Source organism: Aythya ferina (genome assembly GCF_964211825.1).
Source record: "Aythya ferina genome assembly, chromosome: 3".
Classification (NCBI taxonomy): domain Eukaryota; kingdom Metazoa; phylum Chordata; class Aves; order Anseriformes; family Anatidae; genus Aythya; species Aythya ferina.
In genome coordinates this window covers 75,164,959-75,183,372 of record NC_140298.1, presented here as the reverse complement: position 1 = coordinate 75,183,372, position 18,414 = coordinate 75,164,959, and the positions used below count along the sequence as shown (strand labels likewise).

The following is an 18,414-nucleotide window of genomic DNA, read 5'->3' as shown; positions in this document are numbered from 1 at the left end:
TGTCCTTTTTGTCCATTATTCCTTAACACAGGCCAATTTTAACTATGTACTTCAGTAATTTCCCAGAAACAGGAACCCCTGCTAAGATAATTAAAATACAAATATAGTAAGTTAGTTGTTTGTTGGTGTACACAACTGCAATTTTCTTAATTTTCTTTCTTTACCAGCTGAAGAGGAAGCATATATATTGGCAGTGGGGGCTGAAGGGCTCTGGAGGCAGTGGTTGGACACCTATGGGCCAGGAGAATTCCTTTCTCCCAATATAAGAAATATTTCAGGTAAATACTCACCAAACTGGGTGTTGCTGCTGTATATTGGCATTTCTGAGGTCTTCATAAATATTATCAACTTGAAAGGCAAGAGCTTTCATTACAGCAGTCTAGACTTGAAGGTGTAGTGAAGCAGCTTCACTGAGCCAAACCTTTGAGTCCATCCTCTTTCTTCTACTTTCTGGATCAAATTAGTCCTTGGTGAAATGCTACTGATTATAGAATCATAGAATTGCTTGGGTTGGACCTCAAAGACCACCCAGCCCCAAACCCCCTGCCTTGGGCAGGGACATCTCCCACCAGACCAGGTTGCCAAAGCCCCATCCAGCCTGGCCTTGAACACCTCCAGGGATGGGGCATCCACAGCTTCCCTGGGCAACCCGTGACAGTGCCTCACCACCCTTACAGTGAAGAATTTCCTCCTTACATCTAATCTAAATCTCTTCTCTTTTAGTTTAAAACTATTCCCCTTTGTCCTATCATTATCTTCCCAAGTAAAAAGTCACTCCCTCTTTTATAAGCACCCTTTAAGAATTGAAAAGTTGCAATGAGGTCTCCCCAGAGCCTTTTCTTATTCGGGCTGATACTGATGTCATCACAGTAACAGCAGAGCTGTAATCAACTCTCTGAACCAAATGGTTGTGCCTCCAGCATCCCAGTACAGATGTCATACTTTTATATTTGTCAGAGTGATATGTATAAAAATTTGTGATTCCTATAAAGAAATATTTATCTTCATGTTAACTGAGACTAAGCGTTCATTTGCATTACTCTTTAAAAACTAAAATGTTTGGTTCCTTTTTATTTTTAAATATATATATGCTACATATATTTGTGTGTTGTTTTATTTACATGCTTGTGAAATGCTTAATATCTTCTTTTTTATCTATTTATTTATTTATTTTTTTTTTTCTTCAAGACCTCGACTGGTATAATGGCACTCTGTATTGGAGTAATTCCATGGGGAAAGTTCAGGCCTGGTCATTGAACAAGAGAGAGAGTACTGCTGAGAATCCTTATATATCTGACATCAGAAATGCAAGAATGTTGGCCTTCGATTGGTTGGGACAATGTTTATATTGGGCTGGCAAAGCAAATACGGTAGGGTAGAGTAGTACTTAAAAATATATATATGTAAGTGAAGTCAATAAGAAGACTGTAAAACAGTATTTGAGAAGACAGTCTTTATTACCTGCAACCTGAGATGCATTTGGACCTTTGCTATCATAATATATAAAGAGGAGGCTTTTTTAATGTGATTTTCCAGTCTTATATGAATGTCTATGGTAAAATATTAACTAATATTGACTAATGCAGGGTACTGAACTGCAGGTGCAAAACAGGCAAATATGTTATCAACAGTTTTGTAGAATTCAACATTGTTAAAATGAGCGAAGATGGTAAAAACAAAGGCTGCCAAGTCCATCTCAGCCATGAGGGAGATGGACTTTATTTTAATCCTTATATATGTAGCACATTAGCATGACTTGTTTACACAAAGATTTTCAAGATTGGCTTCTGTACTGTGATATTTTGCAGATCACTGTAGATAAAAAATAATTACAATTGCACTTTGTACACTCTCATATCAGAAACACTGACATGTGAATTATTTAAAAGGTATCTGACTTCAAAATTGCAGTGCTAATTTATGCAGTGCTGTCAAATTATGCCTTTCATTTCTTGTAAGTGCAAAGTCAGAAGCTTTTTTTAAAAACTGGAGCTAGAAGGCCAGATTTCACACTGCCTTGCACCCTCATTTACACTCGTGAATAGTGAATAAGAAGTGGGTGAGAAACTCTGTCAGACAGAAGGCTGCTGAAACTTGTAAAGCCGAGGGGTGTAGATATTTCAGCTTTTTCTTTTGTTACTTTCTGACAAACATTAACTAATAATTTTGCCTTGTTCTTCCATTTTGAATGAAAAGGTTTAAGTTTTGGAAGCCTAAGGCTTGCATAAACTTGTGATATATGGCTGTGGGAAAATCACTTGTGTATACTCAATTGATCATGGCTGACAATTTAAGTGTGGTGCTAAAAGCAATTCTGTTGTCCCTAGATCTACAGAAAATCACTGCTGGGAGGCCATATGGACGTTGTGGCTCATGTTGTGTACCTAGTGAAGGATTTAGTAGTAGATTCAGTAAATGGCTACTTGTATTGGGCTACGATGTATTCAGTGGAGAGTGCAAGACTGAATGGAGAAGAGTACCTTTTGTTACAAGAACAGCTACAGTTTTCTGGTAAACAGGTAACTGTATTATTATTATTATTATTATTATTATTATTATTATTATTATTATTATTATTATTAATCAGTGTGTTTTAGTGGTTAGATCTCCTCTTGGGTATAGTCAGTGTTCATGGTTGTCAAAATCACCATGTTATAACCAGAAAAACAGCATGCTCTTCTAGCAATATTGTTTTGTCCTTTTGAGAGCAGGAAGCAGGGTAAGAATTAAATCTTATAACTGTACCAAAACCTTGGCCCCTAATTCTGTTGCCACTGTGCCAGTGACGGGGCCAGCTTTATCACTGACAATTCCCATCCTGCCTGCTCCTGTTTCTTGCATGACAGCAAGAGCAGCAAGCCCTGTGCTTTGGGGATCTTTGAGGTCTCTACCCCGCAGTTTGCTCCTGCTCTTCCCAGTCTTCTCTTTCTCAGTTGCCCCAGTAAGCTGGAGGCCTGGCCCCAACTTGGCTCCTCTTCCTTTGCTTGGGGAGCTCCTGAGGGCTGAGGAGAGGCTGATACAGAGGAGAGGAGCTCATCTGGGAGGAGAGAAGGGGCTTCTTGAAAGAAGGAGGAAAGATGGTATAAGGTGTGTCTGTGTGTGGAGGGAAGGGTAGGGTTTCTTATTTGAGTTTCATTAGGGTGGATAATGGATCCCATGAAGATATATGCTGGTAGATTGGAGACATGCCATGGCTCCCAGAGCTCAGCAAAACCTCTGCAAATTATGGAATCCTGTTACGTCCTTCCCTTTCCTACCTGGAGATCTCCTGGTGTGATCTGAGGTTCTCTCAAACAAGCTGTTTCTCTGCTGACCTCTTCATGTCTTTCTTTTCCATATACCCTTCTCTGATGTCCTACCAAGACTTTTAAGTTCACTTCTGACTCCCTATAGATCATCCTTGCCTTTCACAAACCCATTCTGACACTGCCACCATGTGGGATTTGCCATGCAAGGGACTTGCAAGGTGGGATTCAGTGTTGCCTATGCAGCCAAGGAACTCTGAGACTGGTTTGTGAAAAGATCAGCCAGGGTCACAGCAGTTGCATATATGTGCTTCCTTCCTTCTCTTTCTTTCTTCCATCTTGTCATGTAGCTGGGAAAGAAGTGAGGGATGACCCATTTCCCTGGCAAGAAAACACTTCTTTACCATAATGGGGACAGGAAGAGTCTGGGAGTCAGTTTGATTGGGATTGCAGAATCAGTGAAGCACATCATATTTGACGAAACTCTTCCAGGCTCTGTCTTTGGGGCAGGCTGAGGGACTGTCCTCTTTCAAGGCTTTTACTCTGTGGAATCTCTATCAAAGAAAAGTTGAATGATCCCCACCTGAAACCACAGCCTGTGTAGGGTTTCACTCTCTGTCCCAAGCCTGGTAGTAAGGCACAGTTTGACTGCTACAAAAGACATCAACTTAGATTTATTACGGCTTCAACGTCATTCTTTAGAGCATAGCTCTTGATAAAAAAGCCTTTAAAAAAAAATCTACCCATCCTACAACTTATGCCCCTGTTTTACCTGAAAACAGGTTCTCTATTAAAAAGCCTTCCAAAACTTTAGAGATCTACGTCTCTTGGTTAGCTTTGTATCATTGCCCAGAACACTTCAATCTCCCTCTCCAAGAGGAAAAGAGGCTGGTGTTTCTCTGTTTAAAAAATCAAAACAAAAAAATCAAAACAAACAAACAAAAACCACCACAACAACAAAAGAATACACACACACACACACACACAAAAAAAAAAAAAAAAAAAAAAAAACCATGAAAAAGAAACAATACAAACAGACAAACAAAACAAAACGGGTCTGATTTAGTCTCTGAAAGGTGATTAACATTTGGAAAGGCCAGCTGATCTCACAGGTCTCTGTTACATTCACTTTGCAAGAGGGCTTGGTGAAGACAGGGAAAGCTGTTTCTGGTGTGGCACGTGCTATACTTGTAAAACTAAACACAGAAGAACTGAACAACTTTTGTCACACAGAGAACAATACAGTGTTGCATTTGGGCCACTGTATTTTCCAGTACTAGCCTCACACCTCTCTACAGAAGCTGAATAGTATGGACTGTCTTCGTGGGAAAAGGTATGTTGCCTAGGCTCAACAGCACACTTGCACTTATCTCATATCTTCTGGGTGATCTGTTGTGAAGGACTGACAAATTGCAGTGTAGCCTAAGTGGCAAAAGTCACCTTTCCTACCCTTCTCTTTTGACATATGACCTGTTTCTCTAAATCACCTCATTCTAACCTCAATTTTTTTGTTCTCAGCTTCAAGGCCCTTGGCAGCAATAAGACTGCCTGTCTGCTGCTGTCATTTTTTTCTGCACTTTTCTCTATGTCAGTGATACCAGCCTTCAACCATCTACTTATTCACACCTCCTACAAACAAACATCTCCTCTCCTGCTTCTGTGTTGCCCCTAATCTATGCACTGACTTCTTGAACTCAGCCTCCTGCTGTGATACATACAGGAAAAAAGCCAAGTAAAAATGTCTAGAATGAGGAGTGACCAATTTTAACTGACAGGTGATTATTTTATTAAAATAAAACCCCAAATAACTCATCCAAAAAAGGCTGTACAATATTGTTTATTGGCGTAATTATTCCATATAAATATGCAAATGCCTGTTTGTACAAGTAATAGTATGTATCTTCCTTGTGCAATGGAGTCCTTTATCTTGAGAAGAGTACCTTTTAACTCAATATTAAAACACAGATGTAATAGATAATTGGTGTTATGCAACAGTTAGAGCATGTTTTCTACATAACTGTTTCTTACTGGAAACTACAAGCTGCTTTTCTAATGAAGAACTGCTGTTCAGCTGCTCAGTATGGGACCTTCAGCAGTATAGGGCTGCACCTCTTTTAGCATGAAATTTCAGCGATGGGAATAGAAGATAGCTAGTATGGAGACAATAGGCTTCCCAAAATATATGAAAGCAAAGCTTTGAAAGTTCTTTGGCAGGAACTAGATGTTTTTGTGACAATTATTTTATTCTGCAATCAGTTGCATAGCCTAGTTGGTGTGTATGGTTTGATTGATTTTGGCAGAGTTATTCTGATTTATTTCAGTTTAGGATCTGGCCCAGAATGTTCAAAGCACTTAAGTAGTTTACACTGTACAATTTGCCTGGAACAAAAGTAATTTATAAAGTAGCACAGTGCATTGTATGCAGGAGGGGCCATGTCTTTTTAGGAGTTGCCTCTTACCATTGCTAGTCAAGGGGCATTTCAAGTAGCTAAATTTATCATGTCCAGAGACCGATACCTCTCAGGAAATGGAAGAAGACTGTCTATTTTTTGAAGCATAAGGGAAGGGAGATGTTAAATTATTGCCTAACTCCTGAACAGTACAAATGTTTCTTTTTTTTTTTTTTCTTTTTTCCTTTTATTAATGGGGATACAGGGATTAGGAGAAAGAAGATGGGCCTGTCTATGGGAAAATGTAACAGCTACAAAAAGAAAACAGGGCAAGAAATGAAGATCTAAATGTTTAAAAAAGCAAGGTAGATTCAGGAATATGTAATTTGGTGTTGAACATGGATGGGAGAATAGGTAAATGGGATAAAACATAACATGCTTGGTTGAATATGCACTAAGGCATATACATACTGTGAGATATTTTTAACAGCAAAACCTACAGGAGCAATCACTCAAACCTTGATTTTCTGACATACAATGTCAACAGAAATATGTCAAGAATGTGATTACATAAGGACCAGCAGACAACAAAGTGACACAGCATTTGCTTTCCTGTCATCATCTTCTGCAGCTTATTAATGAAGAGTTAAAAAAAAAAAAAAAAAGGTGCTCCACTTACATTCCTAATAGAAATCCAACCTTATAAAAGAGTAACTACAACTAGTTTTTGGATGTAAAGTTTGGGAGCAGCAGGAAAAATGTTCTCAGAAAGGCCCCTAACAACTTGTAAACTGTGCTAATGACTTGACATGGACTGAACTTGATAACATTTAGCAGAATAACTTCTGGAAGCAAATTGTTTGTCAGTCACAGAACACGTTATTAGATGTCTGATTTCTATTATTTTTGCATATGGTATTGAATTTGTTGTTTATTGCAAAAGCAAGAAAGCTTTATTTTGGATATTAAATCCAATTTAAAATAAACAAAAATCCTACACCTAGCTTAAATTAAGATGATATATTGAAGTGATGAACATTTTTTCCCTTGACTCATTTAATAATAAACGATTTACTAAAATGTAAACATTTGAACATCCTGTTTAACTGAATACATCAATAAAAATGCATATATTTTCCATAAATAATGCAACACATTAAATATTCTATGCATAAAATCAAAGCTAGAAAACAAAGACAAAAGATCTGAAACACTTCTTTCAAAAAGTGATTCTGACTTTCAGTCTGGATATCAACCATCTGTTTTAGAGAAAGAATATTAAAACACCAGAGATGCTTTGGAAATTTTGATAGGTAGTTTCACTAATCACTTGATACACGATTGCCATCATATCTGAAGTACTCAGATGCTCTAGGAATGAACACTGTGACAGATGCTCATAAAATGTTATCTAGAAAATCATCAGCTGCTATAAATAAGTACCCACCAAGGACCCGATTATTTTCTAGTGTTACCTCTTTTAGTGTTAGAATAAATGTTCATGGTAATAATGTTATTTTTTCCAATAAAGAGCTACCCATCATGCTGCCTGGACAACATTGATGCTTAAGGGCTTTTAGCCCAGAAGTGAAAGTATATGCAAATTGCTGTTTGAACTTTTTGTTTCTTAGGTAGTTGGTTTAGCATTGGATGTCAGCCATGGTTTTCTTTACTGGCTTGTACAAGAGAGTCTATGTCTAAATCTATACAGAATTTCTCTTTGCAAAGAAGGGTAAGTAAATGTATAGCACAGGTAAGAAAGTCTTTATTTTCTTCCTTTTTTTTTTTTTTTTAGGGGGGTGGGGGATGAGACTCTATTTAAAAACAGATTGTCTGGTGCTGAACACACCAGTTACTAATTGCACAATAAACAAAAAGAGCTGATGATCACACCTAGGTGATGGCAAACCCTGTGTTGAGATCATTGTTAGCATGCTTTTACAGTGAGAGAAACACAGTATGGATGCTCAGATGAACTTAGGTCACGCTCATCAATTTTTAAACTTAGCTTTAGGAACTAATCACTATTAATTGTCTGTTTTATCTTGGTATTTACAACACCTGATGGTTTTCAAGTGCCTAGGGCTGTAACTTGTTTATCTTACATGGAGCTTAGGACTTGAATTGACACCACTTTCTCAGAGAATCAGTGCTCAGCAGGGTTTCCGCTTGATAATCCTGAACATGAAACAGCTTCCTTATTTCTCAAAGGCAATTAAAAAAAAAAAAGTACAAAATTGTGTTTATGGAAGAATTCAAATATATGCTGATAAGACCTTGAGAAAAATGATAATTTGTTGCATACGTGCCAAGCGCATCATACAGAAGCTATTTGCCAGTGTTGATTTGTAGTAGCTCATGAAACTACATTTTTACTCCTTTTCATATGGGGAGAGTGCTGCTTTTTTACAAGCATGAAATCAAACCTCTTAAACTTAATTGGACAGTATCTGTATTTACATGTGTTCATAATGACACAAGATGGCTGTGAGTGGAATCAGATGAATTCTCTGACTGATTTTAGACTTGCCATGATTAATGGTAAACATTTAAAGCATCAAAATATGTTGATTAGTTTTAGCTAGAACATGCAGCTCCATTGGGAACCAATTGGCAGTCGTAAATCATCATGGCATGCCAGAACAGAGAGATTAGAAGTAATCCATCCTAATGGTCCTGATGGTGCGTCAAAGATTTTCTGAATTTGCTTTGGATAGCACTTGTCTAAGCTGAAAGATATTTCTAAGATGCTAAAATGATGCCTCTTAAAATGTATTTCATCGCTTTCTGAGAAGATAAATTGGGATCAAAAAGGGCCTGTAAGTTCTGACATTGAAGTAACTAGACAAATTAAATTATCATTGATACCAATGGAGAAAAGTGTTAATAGAGTTTAATAAATAATGGAAGGTTATTGAGGAAACTAGCAGGGTCAAATTCATCTGAGAATCTGCTCTAATGAAGTAAAAAGAATCTTAAGCTGTGAAGTAGTCTCCATTGTTTCAGTGGAGTAGTTGAGAGAAGTTAGGCTGATTTTTTGAAATACTCAATTTTCTACATCCATATGTCATAATACTAAGCCATTTAACATTTATCTTCTAATGAAATCAAAGGAATGAAGGATTTGTTTCAAGGGTGCTACTTTTATTTTGAAAAATGTTGTGCTCTAGAGAACTTGAAAACTTTAAAATTTTTTTTCCTGCCTCCTACATGAGTATTAAGAATTTGAATGACGAGAAACTTATTAATGGGTCATGTGTTGCATAAATCCTGTTCTCTTTACACTATGTGTTTTCAGCTTGCTGTTTTCATATATGTTTTCACAGTTGTGGTAATGTCATAGTCACAGAATTTGCAGCATGGAGTATTTCAGAAACATCTCAGAGTACACTGGAGTATTACAGTGGTCGTCTGTTCTGGATTAATAATCTTCAATTCATTACAACACAAGAAGTCAATCAGAGCATCAGCATTCCCTTTTCAGAGCCAGCAAAGTTTGCAGCCTTCACCCTTGTTCACACATCACTTAAACCTTTGCCAGGTACATTATTCTCCTTATTTAAGCCCCTAAGTAAGGATATTCACTGTCAGCCTGTAATTCTCCACTCTTAAAATTCTTTAGCCATTTGACATAAGAACAACAGCAACTTATTAATGAGTATATCAGGCTATAGCTACATAATGTGCAATTACAAAAGCTAATGGGTATGGCTAATAAGAATACAAAATGTTGTTTTTCATAGGCCCTTATTTCTATTCAATAGCATTTTACTTGATTACCCATAGCTCCTTCATGTTTTAAATCAGGTTTGAAATCTCCACCTATTCCTCATGTTCTTTAAATTGTTATTATTTTTTTCTTCCCATTATGGACAGGAAATTTTTCCTTTACACCAAAAGTGATTCCAAATGCAGTACCAGTATCTTCCTTTAGGATTAAAGGAAATTCTTCAAGTTTTAACATCGTTTGGAGTGCCTCTGCAAATGTGGAATGGGGAACTGTCTTTTACTGCGTGGGATCAAAAGCTCTACAAGTGAGGGTATTCATATAATCCCTCCATATTATCTACATGTATTGCTGCCTCTAGTCACTCATGTATCTATTTTAAAACAGAAACATAGTTTGTTTCTTCTCCAGAAGTTAGAAATTCGTCAAGCAATCAAACCAAAATGTAAATATAAAGCAAGCTGTCCCATTTCCCCACCACTGAGGCCAGCACTGGAGAAATATGGGCTTAGCAGCAGCTCTGGACCAGCTTATGGAGTGTGAAGTGCAAGGCGAGGAGCTCTCAGGGCCCAAAGATGTGTGAGAAAGCCGTTCACAGTAACGCAAAGACAAAAGTGTCCTCTGAGCTGCTAGTGGGACAGCCTTTGTCCAAATGTGAAATCTAGCCTTCACCCACACTTAAGTTTAGCACATTTGGTGAGCTGTATGTTAAATTCAAAGGGCAGATTGCTAGCAGATTGCTATGCACTACAGTGCTACAGGAGTTGGTGAAACAATGATCACTCAGAGGAAGAGTAGCTCTGTCTTGATTTTGTTGACCAGATTGATGAGAAGGATTTAGAAAACTGAAGGTCTGTTTTGTTTCATTTTGTTTCATTTAATTTCATTCACAGTCTTTGGAGAATGAACAGTGCCTCCAACCCCATAACCTGACAGTTCCATCCTACCAAGTTGATTGGCTGGAACCATTTGAACTCTTTGATTTTAGTGTGACTCCATACACATACTGGGGCAAGGCACCAACAACATCTGTATTCCTTCGAGCTCCAGAAGGAGGTACCAGAATTTCAAATCCCATTCCTAATCTGTAGTGCGTGCTGGGCCCAGGTCTATGTTAGCATGTGGAACCCTGTCTAGAGAGGAATGAGGAGCTTTCAGGGCTCAGTGACCATAGACAGAGTTGCAAGGACTTGTTCTTGCTTATCTTTGGCAGTTATCTGTTGCACACATAAATGCATGCAGTTGCAGTAACAGAATTTGAAACAGCAAGAGCATGACAATATATGCACCAGGCACCTATGACTAGAGTAATAAAGAGAAATTGAGATTCATTATAGTGACCATCAAAGGCTACATGTAATATATTAACCACTTTGTAAATTTTTAAGAAATGTTATGCACTTTTTACTTGTGTTTGGTTTTGATCTCAAGCAGGTCAAAGTTAAGTCAGCTAAAGTCAGCTAAGATATAGTGCTGAATGACTGGTGCATTGAGAAAGCTTATGAGCTGCAGTAGATTTTGAAGTGGGCAGGAGAGTGGATAGAGTACATTCTATATTGTGAGAATTCTTGCAGTTCCACTGTTACCTATAGTATTTGGCTAAATAGAAATGTCCCAATCTGAGACACAGAGTGCTGCTGATATAGCTCTTTTTTTTTTTTTTTTTTTCTAAGCAAATTAAAAGCAGATACATATATATTGATGAAAAACAGAAAGCAATTACCATGAAATTTTAAATACTCCTCTAATTTACACCTCACCACTTGCTATTTATTTTTCTCTTTCAGCATTAAAGTTGTCAAGGCTCAAAACTAAATTACAGGGTACAGACTATGTTTCAACAGAAATACCTAATTCTGTGTTTATTTATTTATTTATTTTTTGAATGCAGTTCCTTCAGCCCCTACAAACCCTAGAATATATGTGTTACGTAATAACCTGCATGAAGGTGAAGAGAAAATCCGTGTGGAGTTCAGGTGGAACAAGCCTGAAAGGGACAATGGAGTACTAACACACTTCAGGGTTTACTATCAACTGTTGTGTCAGAATGACACTGCTGACACTCTCATGGAGTGGAATGTGAGCAATGTCAAACACAATGTGTTGCTCTTTTCTCTCAGAGATGTGCTTCCCCACCTCACAGTAAGGTTTCAGGTATGAAAAATTACTGAGCTCATCTCAGATGTTGTTCATGCAGCTTCATGTGTTTGTCTAGGGCTTGGGGCAAGAGGTTGTGGTTTCTGCTTTTGGAACTGCTGATTTACTGACTCACCCTTGGATACCTGGCTTAACCTTTCTATATGTTGTATTGCTCATTACATAAAGTGAAAAACAATACTGCAATATTATACAGGTTTGTTGAGGCTCAAAAGAAACTTTTCTAAAGGTCTCCCAAAGCCAATGCTAAAAGATACAAGTTCAACACAGATTCTGCTGAGCTGGTGGAGGGTCACAGACCAGTAAAACAGAGCCACTAGATCAAGAAATGTTTCACTTCTGGGGAAATACAAGGACTCACTTGATATCTGTAATAGGAGACTTACATATAAAACTTGTCAGGAGGTCACGTTTCCATCATGATAAAAGACCTGGAACACACAGAATGTGTGAAAGGCAAGCTGGAAACATGAAAGTACGTAACAGGCCAGGTAGATAGGGGAGAACGCTATGTGGGTTACAACATCAACCAACAGTAGGAAACTGCTCCAGCCTGGGCAAAGAAAGAAGATTGTCTGGCTTTCTTTGAGTACCAATTGATAAATGCAGCCTGAATTGCCACTCTATGAGCCACAACATAAAATTTTATTCATAGTCCTGGTCCAGCCTTCAATGTAGCATTTGAACTGACCACCAGAGCAGAGCACATACATATATGTTCCTAGCTGAGCAGTCAGGGGATCTGGTTGTCTTGTCATTAATTGCGACTCTGTCGGCTCTGTAATGGAATATTTTATGCTGTTTAACATATGTAACAACCTCCTGTCTCACAGGTGCAAGCTTTCACCTCTGTGGGTCCAGGACCTTTGTCTGATATAGTACAGAGGAATTCATCAGGTACGGATGACACTATGGGTGCCTCTTCACGTTTTGTGTTTAATAGTTGGCAAACTCGACAGTACAGAAATTTAGTAATCTGATAAATAGTCTGACAACTGGGTGATGTTTGTTCTACCCTATGGTAGACAGCACAGAGGAGATAGCTACAGCAGATAGTTTGACAGGAAATTATTAACACATTTCTTTAGCTTAAATTTGGGGAATTTCAAGCCTTTTCTCAGAAGTAGGTGAGATTAACTTTTCTAGGCAGCACCAGCATAGCACAGAGCAGCAGTTTTTCAACTGTAGTCTGCATTCTACTACAACAGTATAGGTCATTTGTAACTGGGCTAGGGATCACAAGTTATTTCTAATTGGGCTGTGACAGGTAATTAAGAAAGCAAATCTATTTTTACTAGGCTTAAAGTTGCTGGGTAAGCATCCAGAATAGCACTGAAAAATTCTTAGAAGTTTGCATGTGATGACAAGAAGGCAACATCAATCTGTGCATATCATTATTGTATTTATTTGCTGTGACATATGACCAAATATAATTTGTGTGGGGCCATCATTTATTTTTGTACTTGCTTTCATTATGAATGACTACTATTGTCTAGAATGTTTGGTGTAAATTCTGCTGTGCCCTTTTCCTTCCAGATCTTTTCCCTGTCCCAACTCTTATAACTGTTTCTGCCAACAAGTTGTTTCTTACTGACATAGACAATAATCATACCATATGGGAACTTTTGGCAAAGACCAATATAAAGGACATCTGTTATACTGCTAATGATGACACAATGTACTATATCCTAGAAGACTCTCTTTTTCTTCTGAACGTACAGACTACTTCAGTGTTTCAGGTATTCATTTGTCCATTATCTTGCTTGAAGGAAATACATGTATGGGGCCATTTTTGCTGTTATTTTGGCTCTAATCATGTTCTTAAAGAAGTCAGAACTGCATGCCGAAAACAGAAGAAAGCAGCATGATGAACAAAGTGCATTTAATGGCAAAATGAAGTGGGGGAAAACAGAACTGGAGAGATGAAATTTTCTTAATGACTGTTTGTTCATATGAAATGCTTATATGAAGGAGATGAGTGGCCCTTTCTAACACTGCAATACAAATATGTATAATATAATGAAATTTGGACTTACATTTTTTTTTTTGGTCACCTATAGTGATTGAAACAAGCCTGAGTATGCCATTGGTATAGTTTTCCTGTTAAACATGTATGATTTTACTGACATCTGCTTTGTTCATGAGATATTTCAACAAATATTTAATTTAAAATTCATACTATTAAATACAAGAAAAGTAATTTTTGTATGAAATGTATTTTAATTTAACTTGTTTTCTTTCTGATTTCAAGAAAACTGAATCAACATGGAAGGAATTATTAATATTAGTGAAACAACAGATTTTGTTTGTATAAAAATATTGGAACCTTCACTCCATGGCATCTCTCTATATTTTGACTTCTATTTTCCAAGTAGTAATGACTTGGGAAACAAATCTGATTTCACAGTGTCCTAGCATCAGGTAGGATAATTCTGCTCTTAAGCAGTTTTAATAATTCTTTTTAACCCTTAAGTTTTTCAAAGATGCATTTCTTCACAATGTCACCGCCATCACAGTAGACTGGATTGCAAGACATCTCTTTGTTGCCCTGAAAACATCATGGAATGAAACTCAAATATTTTTTATTGATCTGGAACTCAAGAAAAAGTCTTTACAAGCCTTGAACGTACAACTGGGTAACCATAATTCAACTGTATCATCTCTGTTGTCGTATCCTCTCTTAAGGTAAGACATAAATTGCTAATAACTTCTTTAAAATATATTTGGAACATGATTTTCATGAAACATCAGCTCTTAAGGACCCAGAAGGACTTCTTATATGATAGATGTAGAGTTTAGGGGTATGGTTTAGTGGAGGACTGTTAGTGTTAGGTCAGAGGTTAGACTCGATGATCTTGAGGTCTCTTCCAACCTAGAAATTCTGTGATTCTGTGATATATATTTTTCATATATATATATATGAAAAAAAAAGAAATATATATTTCATATATATATATATTTCATATATATATATATATATTATATATATATAATATATATATATAAATATATATATATTTATATATATATTTTTTTTTTCATTGTGTAACTCTCAGATACTTCTGTGTGTAGTTCTGCTTATATACTTCTACTTGACCTTGGATATATATGTAATTAAAAAAAAATAAATGTCTGTGTGAGTAAAAATTTCAAATGTTACTTAAATCCTGGTAGGCTGTTCTGTTCAGGTGATGCAAATGGAAGTCAGCACCATGTAGTCATTAACATAACATAACTGGAAACGTTTATTCTGGAATAGTCTGTTATTGCAATCTTCCATTCAAAAATTTCCTTTAAACACCTAGAATCTCTCTGGAAGTATGCTGCTTTAGTTGCACTGTTTGAAATATTTGGGAGGTTTGTAACTATATTCACTTACAAGAGTGCATTTAGTTCAGACTGTTCAGCTTGAAGTTTTTCTACTGTAAGCAATGCATTTTATTTGATAGCCGCTTGTACTGGATGGAAGAGCTTGATTATGGCAGCCGCATGTTTTATTATGATATTCTGAATAACACTGTGCAACACATTTTGGGATACATATCAGTGGAAGAACAAATGAGGAACTACTGCAGCTGTAATGTGACAGAAGCAGAACTAGGAAGATCTATGAGTATGGATGTGTCTGACTCCAAGAACCCCCAGCTGCTCTTTATCAGAGGAAGAGATGAAATATGGGCCTCAGATGTGGATGGTTGCCATTGCTGGAGACTTACCAGAATACCAAGTATTCAAGGTCTGAGTGCTCTTTTAAATTTCTAGGTAGTTTGTGATTAGTTCTGTTTCTTACACCAACAATGTTAATTTCAGCAAAATAACATTGATGAAGTACTTTCCATATAAAATTTATTAATCTGTAGGCTAGATCAACAAAAAATGTTGTGTCCTATATTTTCAGTTGTGTACCCTGTTGATAGCAACCAGGAGAATTAAGCCTGCATTCTATTAAGATGTCAGTAGAATGGAGATGCTACAGCCTCACACACTACTTGTCAATAGATTTCACTTACAGTATTAAGACATTGTTTTGTTGGGGTTTAATATTAGATACACCTATTACAGTTTATCTCAATGAAAAATTACCATAACATCTTAGGTCATATCTGAAAGTGGCACTGAACACTTCAATATTAGATGTGGGGAGGGTACTTCACGTATGTAAAGTCTTGTATGACAGCTTATCTATGTTTCACTTCTTGTAATGATAATGCTTAATCTTGGTTGCTCAGTTTTCAGCTCATTTCTGCAATAGTGCTGGTAAAGCTGTCCCTCTACCAAAGGAGCTGCCTTGTTGTTCCTGGGAGAGGGCAAAACAGTGTTTTAATCTTGGAAAAATTATGAAAGTTTCTTTGGACAACTCTTGCTCTGTTTTCTTTTTTTTTTTTCTTTTTTCTTTTTTTTTAATTATTATTATTATTATTATTATTATTATATTTTTTATGTTATTATTATTTGCTTTACTTGCTATAAAAAACAAAAAAAAAACAAAAAAAAACAAAAAACAAACAAACAGAATTGTAGTTGTCATGACTAAAGATAATAAAAAGCCCCCAAATCTACACTTGTAAAGAGAAATACCAAAGTGTCTCAGCTTCATGAGACCTATTGGAATATAACAGAAACCTCTTTTCCAGGAAATGTCTTTGACATTACAGTGTGGCTGAGATACTGACCCATATTGACTCAGTGTGAATAAAAGCATCTATCTGCTCTTGTAAAATTGGCTGCTCAGTGTTAATGCTGAAGCTTAACTCTACAATGTTTTCTTACAGATAAGAAAATTGGCAGCTTGACTGTAGATAAACAGTTTTTATATTGGAGCATTGAAACGAAGAAATATACTGAAATTTATCTGGCAAATAAAGAAACCACAAGACACTCTCTTCAAATGAAAACAAATCATGAGCTGAAAATCTTAGCCTACAGCACAGCAATGCAATCATACCCAGGTAGTGGGGATTTGAGTTGTTCTGTAAATGTAATAAATCTATTTCAGAGCTTGTATTTGAGTTGCAGATCATGCTATATGTACTTAGGTAAAATATGCTTTATGGATTCAGATACCTTCTGGAGGGAAACAATTCACTATGTACATTTTTAAAAGGATGGAAATAAGGACTGGCCATGTGTTGCATGGAAGTTCACAATGGTGTAAATATTGCCTGTGTTTCAATGGCTCAGGGTGATTATACCAAACCATACCTATTTTCAAAGTTATGTTGAACCTAGAGACTTAAAAAAAGGTGGTGAACATTAAAACACAGAAACAGAGCAAACATTGTGTCCTTAAGATGATCTGTAGCTACAAGGTGTTGTTGCAACGAGTTTGTTAATGATCCCTGTTATGACACAGATTTCTGCTATTTTTCATAAGTATGCAACGCTGAAAACAAATGTATGTGCTTCCAAAGGCAAACAGATAAGACCTGCACTTATTAAAGTGATTTATAAAGAAGTGCCTGAGAGGCAATTACAGCTTACTTGCTAGTAGTGTCAGGCTCCACTTACAACTCCTAATGTTTTAAACAATACTGGAGTGATAATGAAAGAAAGAAAAATTAGTTTCAATACAAATCCAGGATTCATTGTAGATATAGGGACTATACTTGTAAGTGCTGAGGTTTATAACAGCTACTAGCAATTTGAATGTGTTAAAATAATTCTTTAACTTCATTTTTTTTACATAAAAGTCAGGTATATATACAAGAGAATATTTTAATGGGATGGACTTCTTTGGAATGAAAGAATTTTATGCAGTTTTTGGTAGCTAGCAGAGCTTCCTGAGTATAGCTGCTCTGACCAACACCCAGCCTATTCTTACCAGCACTTTGAGCAAGTTTATTCACATGAGGTCTGTGTGGGCTTGGCATTAGTACAGGAGCTTGGTTTGGCCCTAGTACAAAATGTACCAATCCCTCTCCTGAGGGAATGGGCTCCCTGCAAGAGCCCTAGACTTACCTGGTGCAGAAAGAACAACTTAAATCCGAAGGGATTGTTTCTATCTAAAGATCCCCACAGAGCTCTTCTTATTGGAGACTGGACTTCTGCAAGTATATTTAGAGGAACACACAGATATGGGATTTAATGGAAAAAAAAAAAAAAAAAAAAAAAAGCATTGCACAGAATTATTTAAGATAAAAGGAAATGAAAATATTAAAATAAGATTTTTTTTTTTTTGTAATGAAAGCAAATGGGGTGTATGTGAAACAGTGATGTTTGCAAAGACCAGCTGTGTTGACTGACATGCTATTTTTTAAATTTTTTTTATTTTAGTGATGTGTGCAAGTAGTACTGTTACTTTCCTTTCACTCTAACCTATTTAATTGCCATCCAGAGAAGTGATGTCAGTTGATCATTTAACACATCAGAAGTACTCAGTGAAAATTATCGTCCTGTCACAGACTCTGTGAGAGAATGATTTCTCTGCTGGGTTAGGAGGAAAGGGACTGAATATGCAGTGAAGGATTTTTTGTGAGGATAAACACATTTCTATGGAACTGCCTGACAGAAACTTTAGTTCTGAAAATGACTCAGATCTTTATTCCACCTGAGATTTTTCCCATGAGAGTTTTACTACTCTAAGAATATATAAATTGAAAAAGACTCAACATTACACTTATTTCTATCAAACAGGCTTTCTGATTCATCTTCCCTTACGTGCATGAGCCAGCTTTTGGCAGGAGTGACAGGGTTGCTCATTTAGGGAGGAAAGATCTTAACAATGTGGTCAGTTGTTCTGGCCGAAGGGCAAACATTTGTCCTTGCACCATCTTTGCCTTCTTGGCAGCAAGTAATGTATTTTAAATATTATTATTATTATTTTTAAAGTATATCAAATGGTAAGGTGTATCTTTTGTTACTTTTTGTATACTGTCATTGAATATTTTTCTATTGT

At 36.6% G+C, this 18,414-nt stretch overlaps 1 protein-coding gene across 3 annotated transcripts in view; it reads left to right on the top strand.

Annotated features, from left to right (window-relative positions):
* Window positions 1-18,414, top strand: part of ROS1 (ROS proto-oncogene 1, receptor tyrosine kinase) — a 77,730-nt gene that overhangs the window by 20,457 nt on the left and 38,859 nt on the right. For all 3 annotated transcript variants that reach the window (XR_014691052.1, XM_084513611.1, XM_084513610.1), the window contains exons 15-27: window positions 168-278; window positions 1,189-1,370; window positions 2,328-2,519; window positions 7,267-7,367; window positions 8,962-9,176; window positions 9,512-9,675; window positions 10,256-10,418; window positions 11,254-11,516; window positions 12,353-12,416; window positions 13,056-13,258; window positions 13,993-14,204; window positions 14,969-15,255; window positions 16,292-16,468. Coding sequence is in view for 2 of the 3 variants with exons in the window: in XM_084513611.1 (XP_084369737.1) it covers window positions 168-278; window positions 1,189-1,370; window positions 2,328-2,519; window positions 7,267-7,367; window positions 8,962-9,176; window positions 9,512-9,675; window positions 10,256-10,418; window positions 11,254-11,516; window positions 12,353-12,416; window positions 13,056-13,258; window positions 13,993-14,204; window positions 14,969-15,255; window positions 16,292-16,468 (2,334 nt within the window). In the remaining variant the exon portion in view is untranslated. The remainder of the gene's footprint in view (window positions 1-167; window positions 279-1,188; window positions 1,371-2,327; window positions 2,520-7,266; window positions 7,368-8,961; window positions 9,177-9,511; window positions 9,676-10,255; window positions 10,419-11,253; window positions 11,517-12,352; window positions 12,417-13,055; window positions 13,259-13,992; window positions 14,205-14,968; window positions 15,256-16,291; window positions 16,469-18,414) is intronic.